This window comes from Taeniopygia guttata, chromosome 37, assembly GCF_048771995.1.
Source record: "Taeniopygia guttata chromosome 37, bTaeGut7.mat, whole genome shotgun sequence".
Classification (NCBI taxonomy): Eukaryota; Metazoa; Chordata; class Aves; order Passeriformes; family Estrildidae; genus Taeniopygia; species Taeniopygia guttata.
The window spans coordinates 832,565-849,655 of NC_133062.1; the positions used below are offsets into that span (position 1 = coordinate 832,565).

The 17,091-nt window shown below is 59.1% G+C and overlaps 2 protein-coding genes across 2 annotated transcripts; one reads left to right on the top strand and one right to left on the bottom strand.

Moving 5' to 3' along the window:
• Nucleotides 1-400: 400 nt before the first annotated feature.
• On the top strand, nt 401-3,256 carry TSEN34 (tRNA splicing endonuclease subunit 34). The gene is made up of 3 exons (XM_041712994.2): nt 401-773; nt 854-1,031; nt 2,924-3,256. Exons 1-3 carry the CDS (start codon nt 465-467, stop codon nt 3,112-3,114), a joined length of 678 nt encoding a protein of 225 aa, XP_041568928.2. The 5' UTR covers nt 401-464; the 3' UTR covers nt 3,115-3,256.
• A 1,217-nt stretch (nt 3,257-4,473) lies between these two features.
• GRWD1 (glutamate rich WD repeat containing 1) lies at nt 4,474-16,871 on the bottom strand. Its single transcript, XM_072921489.1, has 7 exons — nt 16,558-16,871; nt 13,874-13,991; nt 12,639-12,807; nt 11,308-11,533; nt 8,873-9,012; nt 7,081-7,281; nt 4,474-5,844 (listed from the first exon to the last, which is right to left on the bottom strand). The coding sequence occupies exons 1-7, from the start codon at nt 16,772-16,774 to the stop codon at nt 5,521-5,523; spliced, it is 1,395 nt and encodes a 464-aa protein (XP_072777590.1). The 5' UTR covers nt 16,775-16,871; the 3' UTR covers nt 4,474-5,520.
• Nucleotides 16,872-17,091: the final 220 nt, after the last annotated feature.

The window sequence follows — 17,091 nt, forward strand, 5'->3', positions numbered from 1 at the left end:
GAAGCGCTTTTAAGGTTGTTTGGCCACTAAAGGGGTGTTTTAAAGGAGACCTGGCCCTTTAAAGGAATAAAACCCACCAGACTTGGGGATTTTTAAGGCGTTCTGGCCCTTTAAGGGGATAAAACCCACCAGACTTAGGGACTTTTAAGGTGTTCTGGCCCTTTAAAGGGATAAAACCCACCAGACTTAGGGACTTTTAAGGTGTTCTGGCCCTTTAAGGGGATAAAACCCACCAGATTTAGGGACTTTTAAGGTGTTTTGGCCCTTTAAGGCTGGTGGTGCCCACCATGACGGATTTAAAGGGGCTCTGTCCCTTTAAATAGCTGAGCCCCCTTTAAGAGCCGCTCTTAAAAGGGGCTGAGTCCCTCCCATGGCTCCGTCCCGCCCGTGGTGGGCCCCACCGCGGCATCGCCGCTTTAACCCCGCCGCGCCTCACGGATCCCTCCCGTGAAGGCGGTGCCAACATGGCGGCGGGCGCTGAGGGGGTCCCGGGGCTCTGCGGGGCCGCGGAGGGCTCCGAGACCCCCGGGACCCCCCCGAGCCCCGCGGCGGAGCGGCCGCGGGTGCGGCGGCAGCGCGGCCGGTTCCTGGTGTGGTCCCCGGGAGCGGCGCGGGCGCTGCGGGAGCGGCACCGCGTGTGGGGAGCGCTGGTCGGGACCCCCCCGCGCCGCGGGCCCCGAGGCGGAGCGGCGGCGGGACCGCGGCTGCCGCTGCAGCTGAGGCCGGAGGAGGCGCGGGCGCTGCGGGAGAGCGGAGGAGCCACCGTGGAGCCGGTAACGGGATGGCGGAGGGGATAACGGGGGTGGGGGAGGGCGATGAGCCCCCCTGAGCCGCCCCTTTTTTCCCCCCTCAGGTGGATGAGGCCGAAGCGGAGCCCTCAGGGGGCGGAGCTGGGGGCGGGGCCAGAGCAGCGCTGGCCACGCCCCTTTCGCGCGCCGAGCGGCGTTCCCGCGTGTTCCGCGCGCTGTGGGGGCGGGGCCTGCACCTGACCCGCGGCGGGAAATTCGGGGGCGACTTCCTGGTGTACCCCGGTAAGGGGGAGGGGCGGGGGGCACAAAGACCCCTCCCCGAAATTCCTGAGACCCCTCCCGGGAATTCCTGAGACCCCCACCTTGGGTATTCCCAGACCCCCTCCCCAAAATTCCCGACCCCAGACCCCCTCCCCTTCATTTCTGAGACCCCTCCCCATTTATTCCCGACCCCCGCCCCTGGCTATTCCTGAGACCCCTCCCCATAAATCCCGACCCCCACCCCTGGCTATTCCTGAGACCCCTCCCCATTTATTCAATTTATTCCCATTTATACCCACCCTGGGTGTTCCTGAGACCCCTCCCCATTTATTCCCATTTATTCCCCATTGATACCCACCCTGGGTATTCCTGAGACCCCTCCCCTTAATTCCTGTTCCACTTTGGGTATCCCTGGACCCCTCCCCTTTATTCCTCACCCCCTCCCCACCATCCCCCCATATTCCCGGGGGTCCCAGCCCCCTCCCCACCATTCTCGGGGGTCTCAGCCCCCTCCTCACTATTCCCCCCCCTTTCCCGGGGGTCTCAGCCCCCTCCCCACCATTCCCCCCCTTTCCCGGGGGTCCCAGCCCCCTCCCCTTTATTTCTCACCCCCTCCCCACCATCCCCCCCCCCTTTCCCGGGGGTCTCAGCCCCCTCCCCAATTTCCCCCCATATTCCCAGGGGTCTCATCCCCCTCCCCACCATTCCCCCACTTTCCCGGGGGTCCCAGCCCCCTCCCCACCATTATCCCCACTTTTCCCAGACCCCTCCCCACCATTCCCTCCCCATATTCCCGGGGGTCCCAGCCCCCTCCCCATCATCCCCCCCCCCATTCCCGGGGGTCCCAGCCCCCTCCCCTTTATTCCTCACCCCCTCCCCACTTTTCCCCCATATTCCCGGGGGTCCCAGCCCCCTCCCCACCATTCCCCCCCCATTCCCGGGGGTCTCACCCCCTCCCCACCATCCCCCCCCCTTTCCCGGGGGTCTCAGCCCCCTCCCCTTTATTCCTCACCCCCCTCCCTGGGTATTCTTGAGACCCCTCCCCTTAATTCCTGACCCCCTCTCAGGGGTCCCAACCCCCTCCCCTTAATTCCTGTCCTACCCTGGGTATGCCCAGACCCCTCCCCTTAATGCCTGATACCCACTCGAGAGTCCCAGACCCCTCCCCTTTATTCCTCACCCCCTCCTTGGGTATTCCTGAGACCCCTCCCCTTAATTCCTGTCCCACTCTCAGGGGTCCCAGCCCCCTCCCCTTAATGCCTGACACCCACTCAAGAGTCTGAGACCCCTCCCCATTTATTCCTGAGCCTCACCCGGGGGTCCCAGCCCCCTCCCCACCATTCCCCCCCCCCCATTCCCGGGGGTCTCACCCCCTCCCCACCATCCCCCCACCATTCCCGGGGGTCTCATCCCCTCCCCACCATTATCCCCACTTTTCCCAGACCCCTCCCCACCATTCCCCCCTATTCCCGGGGGTCTCACCCCCTCCCCACCATTTCCCCCCCTTTCCCGGGGGTCCCAGCCCCCTCCCCTTTATTCCTCACCCCCTCCCCCCCATATTCCCGGGGTTCCCAGCCCCCTCCCCACCATTCCCCCTCCCCTTTCCCGGGGGTCTCATCCCCCTCCCCACCATCCCCTTTACTTTCCCGGGGGTCCCAGCCCCCTCCCCCCCATTCCCGGGGGTCTCAGCCCCCTCCCAACCTTTCCCCTCCCCCTTTCCGGGGGTCTCGCCCCCTCCCCACCATTTTCCCCCTATCCCGGTGGTCCCAGCCCCCTCCCCACCATCTCCCCATATTCCCGGGGGTCCCAGCCCCCTCCCCAATATTCCCCCCCCCATTCCCGGGGGTCTCAGCCCCCTCCCCCATTTTTGGGGGTCTCACCCCCTCCCCACCATCCCCCCCCCTCTGTTCCAGGCCCCCCCGCGCAGTTCCACGCATGCGCGGTGGCGCAGTGCCCGCGCAGTTCCCGCGCGCAGCCGCTGGGGGCGCTGTTGGCGGCCGCGCGCCTCTGCGCATGCGTGCGCAAAGCGCTGCTGCTCTGCGCCGCGCCGCCAGAGGGCGCCCCGAGCTGCACCGCCATCACCTGGCGCGCCGACCTCACGTAACCCCCTCAGGCCACGCCCCCCGATGACGTCACGCCGCGTCAGGATTTTCCCGCGCTTCGTTTTTCCCGCGCTTCGCGGGAAAGGCGCGAAATAAAATCGGTTTTTATTTGAACACTGAATTAAAATAAAATTGATTTTTGGAGTTGTTGTGCGCTGAGGTTTTTGTATGGGGGTGTCAGCGTTGCGTTGTGGGGGATAAGGGTGGTGAATGATCGAAGTAGAAAGGTTTTTTTTATTTTAATAAGAAAAATAAAATTGATTTTTGGAGTTGTTCGGTGACAATTCGCTGGAGGGTGTCAGCGTTGTGTTGTGGGGGACAAACCCTCATGAATTTGGGGACAGGACCCTCTGAAATTGGGGTGCACAGACCCCTGGATTTGGGGTCAGGACCCTCTGAAATTGCGGGGCACAGACCCCCTGAATTTGGGGCACAAACCCCTGAATTTGGGGGTCAGGACCCTCTGAAATTGGGGGCAGAGACCCCTGAATTTGGGGCAGAGAACCCCTGAATTTGGGGGGCACAGACCCCTGAATTTGGGGCACAGACCCCTGAATTTGGGGGGCACAGACCCCTGAATTTGGGGACAGAGACCCCCTGAATTTGGGGTCAGGACCCTCTGAAATTGGGGGGCACAGACCCCTGAATTTGGGGAGCAGGATCCTCTGAATTGGGGGAACAGACCCCTGAATTTGGGGGGCAGAGACCCCTGAATTTGGGGCACAGACCCCTGAATTTGGGGGGTGGGCTATTCCCCAATTTGGGGTCTCCATCCTTGTTTGGGAGGGGTCCCCTCCCTGTTTTAGGGGGGATCCCTGACCCACTTTGAGGGGGTCCCAATTCCCACCCCCATTTTGTGAGGATCTCGTTCCCATTTTTGGGGTGTTTCACTCTCATTTTTGGGGGTGTTTCAGCCTCATTTTTGGGGTGTTTCACCCTCATTTTGGGGGTGTTTTATCCCCATTTTTTGGGGTGTTTCACCCTCATTTTTGGGGTGTTTCACCCTCATTTTTGCAGCTTCCCCACCCACATTCCGGCCATGTCCCATCCCCATTTTCAGGAGGATTCCGGCCCCATTTTGGGATCCCATTTCTACTTCAACAGTTCCCACCTCAATTTTGAGCAGTCCTGACCCCAAATTCAGCTGAAATCACCCCAAATTCAGCTGATTTCACCCCAAATTTTGGCTCTCACACGCTGATGGTGCGGAAGGCGGCGATGCCCTCACGTCCAGTGCACAGCAGCAGCCCGGGGCACTGCGGGTGCCAATCCCAGGGGGTTCCTTTCCCAATCCCTGCTGTTCCTGCCCCAATTTTGAGCATTCCTGACCCCAAATTCAGCTGATTTCACCCCAAATTTCGGCTCTCACACACTGATGGTGCGGAAGGCAGCGATGCCCTCACGTCCAGTGCACAGCAGCAGCCCGGGGCACTGCGGGTGCCAATCCCAGGGGGTTCCTTTCCCAATTTTGAGCATTCCTGACCCCAAATTCAGCTGAAATCACCCCAAATTCAGGTGAAATCACCCCAAATTCAGCTGAAATCACCCCAAATTCAGCCCTCACACGCTGATGGTGCGGAAGGCGGCGATGCCCTCACGTCCAGTGCACAGCAGCAGCCCCGGGCACTGCGGGTGCCAATCTCTGCTATTCTTATCCCAATTTTGAGCATTCCTGACCCCAATTCTGGCTGATTTCACCCCAATTTTGGCTGATTTCACCCCAAATTCAGCTCTCACACACTGATGGTGCGGAAGGCGGCGATGCCCTCGCGGCCGGTGCACAGCAGCAGCCCGGGGCACTGTGGGTGCCAATCCCAGGGGGTTCCCACCCCAATTTTGAGCATTCCTGACCCCAATTTTGGCTGATTTCACCCCAAATTCTGCCTTTAGACGCTGATGGTGCGGAAGGCAGCAATGCCCTCACGTCCAGTGCACAGCAGCAGCCCGGGGCACTGCGGGTGCCAATCCCAGGGGGCTCCTTTCCCAATCCCTGCTGTTCCCACCCCAATTTTGAGCATTCCTGACCCCAAATTCAGCTGATTTCACCCCAAATTCAGCTCTCAGACACTGATGGTGCGGAAGGCAGCGATGCCCTCACGCCCGGTGCACAGCAGCAGCCCGGGGCACTGCGGGTGCCAATCCCAGGGGGTTCCTTCCCCAATTCTATCTGATTTCACCCCAATTTTGAGCATTCCTGACCCCAATTTTGGCTGAAATCACCCCAAATTCAGCCCTCACACACTGATGGTGCGGAAGGCGGCGATGCCCTCACGTCCAGTGCACAGCAGCAGCCCCGGGCACTGTGGGTGCCAATCCCTGCTATTCCCACCCCAATTTTGAGCATTCCTGACCCCAAATTCAGCTGATTTCACCCCAAATTCAGCTGAAATCACCCCAAATTTTGGCCCTCACACGCTGATGGTGCGGAAGGCGGCGATGCCCTCACGTCCAGTGCACAGCAGCAGCCCGGGGCACTGCGGGTGCCAGTGCAGCTCCTTCACCTCCCTCTCGCCCTGGTGCAGGAACAGCAGCTGCGGCGGCAGCTCCCGCAGCCCCTCCCCGTCCCCGGGACCCTCGCCCACCTCGGGGTCCCTCTCCACGCCCAGGTCCCACTGCGTCACCACGTCGTCCTCGCCCGCGGCCGCCAGCACGCCGCTCTCGCCCGGGTGCCACTGCACCGACGTGATGGGCCCGCGGTGCTGCTTGAAGGTGGCCACGCACGACGAGCTCAGCTGGGCAGGAAAACGGGCGGGGGTCAGCGGGGAGGGGGCTGGGGGCGGTTTGGGGGGTGGCTGAGGGGTCGGGGGAGTGCTTTTGTGGTGGTTTGGGGGGGTTTATGGGGTGGTTTTGGGGGGCTATGGGAAATTTTGGGGTCTGGGGGCGGTTTGGGGGGGGTTTATCTGGTGGTTTTGGGGTCCCTGGGTTGGTCTGGGGGTCCCTGGGTCTATCTAGGGGTCGCTGGGTTACTCTGGGGGGTCCCTGTGTGGGTCTGGGGGTCCCTGGGTCGGTCTGGGGGTCCCTGGGTCCATCTGGAGGTCTCTGGGTGATTCCTGAGGGGTCCCTGGGTCCATCTGGAGGTCCCTGTGTCTCTCTGGGGGTCCCCGTGTGGGTCTGGTCGACTCCCGGGGGTCCCTGGGCGATTCCCAGGGGTCCCCGTGTGGCTCTGGTCGATCCCCGGGGGTCCCTGGGTTACTCTGGGGGTCCCCGTGTGGGTCTGGGTGATTCCCGGGGGTCCCCGGGTCGGTTTGGGTGACTCCTGGTGGGTCCCTGTGTGGGTCTGGGCGATTCCCGGGGGTCCCTGGGTGGATCTGGGCGATTCCTGGGGGTCCCTGGGTCCATCTGGAGGTCCCTGTGTCTCTCTGGGGGTCCCCGTGTGGCTCTGGGCGATTCCCGGGGGTCCCTGTGTGGGTCTGGTCAATCCCCGGGGGTCCCTGGGTGGGTCTGGGGGTCCCTGTGTGGGTCTGGACGATTCCCGGGGGTCCCTGTGTGGGTCTGGGCGATTCCTGGGGGTCCCTGGGTGGGTCTGGTCGATCCCCGGGGGTCCCTGTGTGGGTCTGGGTGATTCCTGGGGGTCCCTGGGTCGGTTTGGGTGATTCCCGGGGGTCCCCGGGTGGGTCTGGGCGATTCCTGAGGGGTCCCTGGGTTACTCTGGGGGTCCCTGTGTCTCTCTGGGGGTCCCTGTGTGGCTCTGGTCGATCCCCGGGGGTCCCTGTGTTACTCTGGGGGTCCCTGGGTTACTCTGGGGGTCCCTGTGTCTCTCTGGGGGTCCCTGTGTGGCTCTGGTCGATCCCCGGGGGTCCCTGTGTTACTCTGGGGGTCCCTGGGTTACTCTGGGGGTCCCTGGGTTGGTTTGGTTGATTCCTGGGGAGGTCCCTGAGTGGGTCTGGAGGTCTCTGGGTGATTCCTGAGGGGTCCCTGGGTCTCTCTGGGGGTCCCTGGGTTACTCTGGGGGTCCCTGTGTGCCTCACCCGGATGCTCCTCAGGTCCCAGAGGCGCAGGGCGCCGTCGTCGCCGCCGCTGAGCAGCGCGGCCGCGTCGCGCCGGCTCCAGCTGAGCACGTTGACATCACCCTCATGGGCCGAGGCCACGCGGAGCTGGCAGGCGCGGGCCGGCGGCGCCCGCACGTCCCACACGCGGATGGAGGCGTCCGAGGAGCACGAGATGAACACCTGAGAGAGAACAGGAGAACACCTGAGCCCGGGAGCCCCTCTGGAAATTAAACTCTGAAATTCCAGCCAGGATCTGCAGGGAATGGGGGTGTTTATTTACAGCGCTGTGTGTGTGTGTTGGGAGCCCCTCTGAAAATTAAACCCTAAAATTCCAACCAGGATCTGCAGGGAATGGGGGTGTTTATTTACAGTGCTGTGAGCCCCTCTGAAAATTAAACCCTAAAATTCCAACCAGGATCTGTAGGGAATGGGGGTGTTTATTTACAGTGCTGTGGTTGTGTGTGGGGAGCCCCTCTGAAAATTAAACCCTAAAATTCCAACCAGGGTCTGTAGGGAATGGGGGTGTTTATTTACAGTGCTGTGAGCCCCTCTGAAAATTAAACCCTAAAATTCCAACCAGGGTCTGCAGGGAATGGGGGTGTTTATTCACAGCACTGTGGTCCTTTAATGGACCTCAGAGAACTCCCGATCCTTTTTTATTACTCTAATTTCCATATGCATAAATTTCACAATAGGTTCATGCATATTCATTCTGCTTATTTTACATTACACTTATAACTAGTTATGCTTGTGTTCAGTTTTTGTTAGAAAGAAACTCTTGGGTCACTTTGTCTGTTTTAAGGCTTGAGGAGTCTTTTTTATCTCCAAACCCCCCCAAATTTACCCCAAATCCTCACCAGGGTTCTGGGGTATCCAAACCCCCTGTGACCCCCATGAGCCCCCAGACCCCAAACCCCCCAAATTTACCCCAAATCCTCACCAGGGCTCTGTGATATCCAAACCCCTGTGACCCCCATGAGCCTCCAGACCCAAAATCCCCCAAATTTACCCCAAATCCTCACCTTTAGCTGGGGGGATTTTTTGTCTTGAGGAGTCTTTTTTATCTCCAGAGCCCCTGTGACCCCCATGAGCCCTCAGACCCCAAAATTTTACCCCAAATCCTCACCTGGGCTCTGTGATATCCAAACCCCCTGTGACCCCCATGAGCCTCCAGACCCCAAACCCCCCAAATTTACCCCAAATCCTCACCTGGGCTCTGGGGTATCCAAATCCCCTGTGACCCCCATGAGCCCCCAGACCCCAAACCCCCCAAATTTCCCCCAAATCCTCACCTGGGCTCTGGGGGCTCCAGTCCATCCTGACCCCCATGTGACCCCCATGAGCCTCCAGACCCCAAACCCCCCAAATTTACCCCAAATCCTCACCAGGGCTCTGTAATATCCAAACCCCCTGTGACCCCCATGAGCCTCCAGACCCCAAACCTCCCAAATTTACCCCAAACCCTCACCAGGGCTCTGTGATATCCAAACCCCATGTGACCACCATGAGCCCCCAGACCCCAAACCCCCCAAATTTCCCCCAAATCCTCACCATGGCTCTGACATCTCCAAACCCCCTGTGACCTCTATGACCCCCCAAACCCCAAACTCCCCAAATTTCCCCCAAATCCTCACCTTTAGCTGGGGGTATTTTGCTGGGGCTGCATATGAACTAAACAGCCAATTTACCACGCTCGAAGTGGCACATTTGACCTCAATCTAAATGGGTTTCCACCCATTTAAGAATTTAAATTCCCGCCCTGTCCCCTCACCGAGGCCTCGCAGGGGGACCACTGGATGTCCTCCACGCTGCCGCTGTGGCCGAGCAGCGGCCGCTGGTCCACGGCCCAGCCGGCCTCGCGCGGCTCCCAGCGATGGATGCGCCCGCGCACGTCCCCGGACAGCAGCCGGCCTGCCCAGAGGGAACAGAGACATCAAAACACCAAAATCACAACGTTTATAGCCCAAATTTGTACCGGGGGGATGGGGGGTGCAGGGCAGCCTGACCCCCAAAATCCCTGATTTGGCAAATGGAGGGTGGGGGGACCGCCAGAGACCCCAAATGATCGCCCCAAACTCCTCTCGAGACCCCTCCAGCAGCGCCCTCACATTTTCTCCTCACAATTCCCACATTTTCCCCTCACAATTCCCACTTTTTCTCCTCTCACAATTCCCACATTTTCTCCCCTCACATTTCCCACATGTTCCCCTCACAATTCCCACATTTTCTCTGCACATTTCCCACATTTCCTCTCACATTTCCCACATTTTCCCCTCACAATTCCCACATTTTCTCCTCACATTTCCCACCTTTTCTCCCCTCACATTTCCCACATTTTCTCCTCATATTTCCCACATTTTCCCCTCACAATTCCCACATTTTCTCCGCACATTTCCCACCTTTTCTCCCCTCACATTTTCCACATTTTCTCCTCTCACATTTCCCACATTGCCTCACATTTCCCACCTTTTCCTCCTCTCACATTTCCCACATTTCCTCCTCTCACATTTCCCACATTTCCTCCTCTCACATTTCCCACATTTTCTCCTCACATTTCCCACCTTTTCCTCCTCTCACATTTCCCACATTTCCTCTCACATTTCCCACATTTCCTCCTCTCACATTTCCCACATTTCCTCCTCTCATTTCCCACATTTTCTCCTCACGTTTTCCCGCTCTTTTCTCCCCTCACGTTTCCCGCCCTTTTTCTCCCCTCACATTTTCCCGCCCTTTTTCCCCCCTCAGGTTTTCCCGCCATTTTCTCCCTCACACTTCCCACCATTTGCCCCTCATATTTCCCCCAATTTCCCCCAAATCCTCACCAGGGCTCTGGGATATCCAAACCCCCTGTGACCCCCATGAGCCCCCAGACCCCAAAACCCCCCAAATTTCCCCCAAATGCTCACCGGGGCTCTGGGGTCCCCAGACCCCCATGAGCCCCCAGACCCAAAACCCCCCAGATTTCCCCCAAATGCTCACCGGGGCTCTGGGGGCTTCAGACCCCCATGAGCCCCCAGACCCAAAACCCCCCAAATTTCCCCCAAATCCTCACCTGCGCTCTGGGATATCCAAACCCCCTGTGACCCCCATGAGCCCCCAGACCCAAAACCCCCCAAATTTCCCCCAAATGCTCACCGGGGCTCTGGGGTCCCCAGACCCCCATGAGCCCCCAGACCCCAAACCCCCCAAATTTACCCCAAATGCTCACCGGGGCTCTGGGGTGAGCATTTGGGGGAAATTTGGGGAGCCTCCAGACCCCAAACCCCCCAAATTTACCCCAAATCCTCACCAGGGCTCTGTGATATCCAAACCCCCTGTGACCCCCATGAGCCCCCGACCCCAAACCCCCCAAATTTACCCCGAATCCTCACCAGAGCTCTGGGATATCCAAACCCCCTGTGACCCCCATGAGCCCCCAGACCCCAAACCCCCCAAATTTCCCCCAAATGCTCACCAGGGCTCTGAAGTCCCCAGACCCCCATGAGCCCCCAGACCCCAAAACCCCCCAAATTTCCCCCAAATCCTCACCTGGGCTCTGTGATATCCAAACCCCCTGTGACCCCCATGAGCCCCCAGACCCAAAACCCCCCAAATTTCCCCCAAATGCTCACCAGGGCTCTGAGGTCTCCAGACCCCCACGAGCCCCCAGACCCCAAATCCCCCAAATTTCTCCCAAATCCTCACCGGGGCTCTGGGGGTTCCAGACCCCCATGAGCCCCCAGACCCCAAACCCCCCAAATTTCCCCCAAATGCTCACCGGGGCTCTGGGGGCTCCAGACCCCCATGAGCCCCCAGACCCCAAACCCCCCAAATTTCCCCCAAATGCTCACCGGGGCTCTGGGGTGAGCATTTGGGGGAAATTTGGGGAGCCTCCAGACCCCAAACCCCCCAAATTTACCCCAAATCCTCACCAGGGCTCTGTGATATCCAAACCCCCTGTGACCCCCATGAGCCCCCAGACCCCAAACCCCCCAAATTTCCCCCAAATCCTCACCGGGGCTCTGGGGTCCCCAAACCCCCATGAGCCCCCAGACCCCAAACCCCCCAAATTTCCCCCAAATGCTCACCGGGGCTCTGGGGGCTCCAGACCCCCATGAGCCCCCAAACCCCCCAAATTTCCCTCAAATGCTCACCAGGGCTCTGGGGTCTCCAGACCCCCATGAGCCCCCAGACCCCAAACCCCCCAAATTTACCCCAAATCCTCACCGGGGCTCTGGGGGCTCCAGTCCAGCCCGAAGCCTTCGTCCAGGTGGCCGCTGAAGGTGGCCAGGGCGGGCAGAGCTCCCTGCTGGACGCTCTTGGGCCCCCTGCCCGAATCCCCCTCCCCAAATTGCGTCCCCAGGACCCTCAGGGCCCCCTCCAGGGCCAGCACCTCCACCTGGCCCCGCTCCGACCACACGGCCGCGATCGGGGACCCCCCGAGGGACGTCACCTGTGGGGGGACACGGGAACGGGGGGTCAGGGACCCCCAAAAGGGGCTCAGGGAGGGATTTGGGGGCACACAGAGGGGATTTGAGGGGGTTTTGGGGGGTCTTATGTTGATTTGGGGAGCCCTGGGAGGGTCTCAGAGAGATTCAAGGTTTTTTGGGGGATCCCAGGGGGTCACAGAGGGTTCTGGGAGGTACTCAGGGTGAAATTTGGGGGTCCCAGGGGTTTCTAAGGGGGTCCCAGAGGGTTTGGGGGGCAAAGATGGGGGTCTCAGAGCATCCCAAGGTTTTCTGGGGGGGTTCCAGGGTAACTTGAGGAGGGTCCCAAGGAATAGTTGCGTGTTTAAGGGGGAGGTCCCACGTTTTTTTGGGGTTCTCGAAGTGATTTTGTAATTTTGAGGGGAATTCCTGAAAGTTATATGGGAAATTCCAGAAGGTTTTTGGGGGTCTGGGGGTGGATTTGGAGGTCTTGGGTGTTTTTGGGGGTCCCAGGATGGATTTTGGAGTGAGATCGAAGTTCCCGGGGTTGGTTTTTGGAGGTCCCAGGTGGGTTTCTGAGGTCTCAGCATGGATTTTTGGGCTTTTTGGGGTTTCCAGGATGGATTTTTGAGTTTTTTTAGCGTTCCGAGTTGGGTATTTCAGGTTCCCAGAAGGTTTTGGGGGTTCCTAACGTTCATTTGAAAGTTTTTTACCGTTCCCAGGGTGGATTTTTGGGTTTCCAGCAGGTTTTTTGGGTTCACAGGGTTGATTTTTGATATTTTTTTTTGGGGTTTCCAGGTGGGATTTTGGGGTTTTGGGGTGGATTTTTGGGGTTCCCAGGGTTGATTTTTGAGGGTGTTTTGGGGTTCCCAGGTGGATTTTTGGGGTTCCCAGATGAGTTTTTGGGGTTTTAGTGTGGATTTTTGGGGTTCCCAGGTGGGTTTTTGGGGTGGATTTTTGGGGTTCCCAGGTGGGTTTTTGGGGTGGATTTTTGGGGTTCCCAGGGTTGATTTTTGAGGGTTTTTTGGGGTTCCCAGATGAGTTTTTGGGGTTTTAGTGTGGATTTTTGGGGTTCCCAGGTGGGTTTTTGTGGGATTTTTTGGGGGGGGCTGTTTTTGGGGGGGTCCTTACCCTCAGCCTGTTGACCCCCCCGTAGTGGGGGGCCATGAGGAGCAGCAGCTGCGGCTCCCGCCCCTCCTCCTCCTCATCTTCCTCGCTGTCGCTGTCGCTGTCACTGTCGCTGTCACTGCCCTTCCTGCCCCTCATCCCGTGCAGGTTCTGCATCTGCAGCAGCAGCACCCTGAGACGGGGAGGGGACACCCCAAATCAGCCCTGGGGAGCCCCAAAAACACCAAAAAACACCCTAAAAACACCCCAGAACCCACCATAAAAACATCCCAAAACCCACCCCAAACCCAGCCCCAGAACATCCCAAAACACACCCTAAAAACACCCCAAAACCATCCCAAAACCCAACCCAAACCCAGCCCCAGAACATCCCAAAACACACCCTAAAAACACCCCAAAACCATCCCAAAACCCAACCCAATCCCCTCCAAAAAACCCCCCAAAACCATCCCAAACCTCACCCCAAAAACAACCCAGAAACACCCCAAAACCATCCAAAACCCACCCGAAAAACATCCAAAACACACCCGAAAACCACCCCAAAAACTCACCCTAAAGCCATCCCAAAACCCACACTAAAAACACCCCCAAACCATCCCAAAACCCAACCCAAACCCCTCCAAAAAACACCCCAAAATCCAACCCAAAACCACACCAAAACCTACCCCAAAACCCACCCCAGAAACACCCCAAAACCCACCCGGAAAAACATCCAAAACACACCCTAGAACCACCCCAAACCCATCCCAAAACCCACACTAAAAACACCCCAAAACCATCCCAAAACCCACCCTAAAACCATCCCAAAATCACCCCAAAACCCACCCCAAGAAACACCCAAAAACCATCCCAAAAACACCAGAAAAACACTCCAAAAACACCCCAAAACCATCGCAAAACCCACTCGAAACACAACCCAAAACCTACCCCAAAAACACCCAGAACCCACCCAAAATCCACCCCGAAAACACCCTATAAACACTCCAAAAACCACTACAAAAACACCCCAAAAACACCCCAAAACCCACCCCAAACCCACCCTAAAAATACCCCAAACCCACACCAAAAACACCTGAAAAACACCCCAAAAACCACTCCAAAACAGCCCAAAACCCAACCTAAACCCACCCCAAAACCCACCCCCAAACTATCCTAAAACCCACACTAAAAACACCCAAAAACCACCCAAAAACACCCCAAAACCCCCCCAAACCCCAAACCGGGGGTCTCCCACTCACCGGTTGGCGCTGGGGGTCTCGGCCTGGGTGCCGGCGCAGAGCAGCACCGACAGCGGCGGCTCCTCGCGCCCCTCCCCGAGCCCGTCCCGCACCACGTCAAAGCTCAGGCACGGCGCCCCTGGGGGAGGGGGCGCTCAGAGACCCCGAGACCCCCAAAATCCCTCCTCAAAACCCCCAAAAACCCTCCAAAATTCCCCCAAAATCCTCCCTCAAACCTCCGCAAAAACCCCACCAAAATCCCCCCAAAATCTGCCTTAAAACCCCCCAAAATCCTTCCTCAAAACCCCCAAAATCCTCCCTCAAACTCCCCAAAACCCCCAAAATCCACGCTTGATCAAACCTCCCCAAAACACCTCCAAAATTTCCCCAAAATCCTCCTTCAAACACCCCAAAAACCTTCCTCAAAACCCCCAAAACCCCTCCAAAATCTCCTCAGGTCCCCCTCAGCCCCTCCAGCCCCCTAAGACCCGGTTCCCCTCAGGATTCCCCCCAATTCCCCTCAGGATTCCCACCAATTCCCCTCAGGATCTCAACCAATTCCCCTCATGATCCCCACCAATTCCCCTCAGGATCCCCACCAGTTCCCCTCAGGATCCCCACCGATTCCCTCAGGATTCCCACCAATTCCCCTCAGGATTCCCCCCAATTCCCCTCAGGATTCCCACCAATTCCCCTCAGGATTCCCACCGATTCCCCTCAGGATTCCCCCCAATTCCCCTCAGGATCCCCACCAGTTCCCCTCAGGATTCCCCCCAATTCCCCTCAGGATCCCCACCAATTCCCCTCAGGATCCCCACCAGTTCCCCTCAGGATTCCCCCCAATTCCCCTCAGGATCTCAACCAATTCCACTCAGGATCCACCAATTCCCCTCATGATTCCCACCAATTCCCTCAGAATTCCCACCAATTCCCTCAGAATTCCCACTAATTCCCCTCAGAATCCCCCCAATTCCTCTCAGGATTCCCACCAATTCCCCTCATGATTCCCACCAATTCCCCTCATGATCCCCACCAATTCCCCTCAGGATTCCCACCAATTCCCCTCAGGATCCCCCCAATTCCCCTCAGGATTCCCCACCAATTCCCCTCAGGATTCCCACCAATTCTCCTCAGGATCCCCCACAATTCCCCTCAGGATCTCCCAATTCCCCTCAGGATCCCCACCAATTCCCCTCAGGATCCCCACCAATTCCCTCAGGATTCCCCCCAATTCCCCTCAGGATTCCCTCCAATTCCCCTCAGGATTCCCACCAATTCCCCTCAGGATTCCCTCCAATTCCCCTCAGGATCCCCACCAATTCCCCTCAGGATTCCCACCAATTCCCTCAGGATTCCCCACCAATTCCCCTCAGGATCCCCCAATTCCCCTCAGGATCCCCACCAATTCCCCTCAGGATTCCCTCCCATTCCCCTCAGGATTCCCACCAATTCCCCTCAGGATCCCCACCAATTCCCCTCAGGATTCCCTCCCATTCCCCTCAGGATCCCCACCAATTCCCCTCAGGATTCCCTCCCATTCCCCTCAGGATCCCCACCAATTCCTCTCAGGATTGATCCCCACCAATTCCCCTCAGGATTCCCACCAATTCCCCTCAGGATCCCCACCAATTCCCCTCAGGATTCCCTCCCATTCCCCTCAGGATTCCCACCAATTCCCCTCAGGATCCCCACCAATTCCCCTCAGGATTCCCACCAATTCCCTCAGGATTCCCCACCAATTCCCCTCAGGATCCCCCAATTCCCCTCAGGATTCCCACCAATTCCCTCAGGATTCCCACCAATTCCCCTCAGGATCCCCCAATTCCCCTCAGGATTCCCACCAATTCCTCTCAGGATTGATCCCCACCAATTCCCCTCAGGATTCCCACCAATTCCCTCAGGATTCCCACCAATTCCCCTCAGGATCCCCCAATTCTCCTCAGGATTCCCACCAATTCCCCTCAGGACCCCCCAGTTCCCCTCATCTCCCTCAGTTCCCCTCAGGATCTCCCGGTTCTCCTCATCCCCTTTTCCCCCTCATCCTCCCGGTTCCCCTCCGCCCCTCCAGCCCCCTCAGCCTGATTCCTCTCAGGACCCCCCAGTTTCCCTCATCCCCCGGTTCTCCTCATCCTCTCCAGCCCCCTCATCACCCCGGTTCCCCCTCAGGATTCCCCGTTTCCCCTCAGGATTCCCCGGTTCCCCTCACCCGGTTTCCCCTCAGGATTCCCCGGATTCCCCGCTTTCCCCTCAGGATTCCCCGCTTTCCCCTCAGGATTCCCCGCTTTCCCCTCAGGACTCCCCGGTTCCCCTCACCCGGTTTCCCCTCAGGATTCCCCGGTTCCCCTCACCCCGGTTTCCCCTCAGGATTCCGCGGTTTCCCCTCAGGATTCCCCGGTTTCCCCTCAGGATTCCCCGGCTCCCCTCACCCGGTTTCCCCTCAGGACTCCCCGGTTTCCCCTCAGGATTCCCCGGCTCCCCTCACCCCGGTTCCCCTCACCCCGGTTTCCCCTCAGGATTCCCACCAATTCCCTCAGGATTCCCACCAATTCCCCTCAGGATTCCCCCCAATTCCCCTCAGGACCCCCCAGCTCCCCTCATCTCCCCCAGTTCCCCTCAGGACCTCCCGGTTCTCCTCATCCTCCTTTTCCCCTCATCCCCCCGGTTCCCCTCACCCCGGTTTCCCCTCAGGACTCCCCGGCAGGTACCGGTGCCGGCGCGGTGATACATCACGTACGCCTCCTCATCCATCACCAGCTCCTCATCGGGACGCAGCGGCGGCCCCGCCCCGGGCAGGTACACGCGCCCGGGGGGCTCCGCGTCCGCCGTGTGGCGATTGCGGGCCCGGGCGCGGGGCCGGTCGCGGTTCGCGGCCCGGGGGCGAGTCGGGGCCCGCGCTCGGGAGGCGCCGCGCCGCGCCGCCATCTTGGCCGTGAGGGGAGGCGGCACTTCCGGCGGGAGCCACGCCCACCTCGGGGTGGTGTGTGGTGACTTCCGGTGACGTCACAGGCGATGGCGGCCGACCGCTCCCAGTGACTCCCAGTAACATCCCAGTGACTCCCAGTAACACCAGTGACCCCCCCAGTAACCTCCCAGTGACTCCCAGTAACATCAGTAACCTCCCAGTGACTCCCAGTGACTCCCAGTAACACCAGTGACCCCCCCAGTGACTCCCAGTAACACCAGTGACCCCCCCCAGTAACACCAGTGACCCCCCAGTGACTCCCAGTAACACCAGTGAC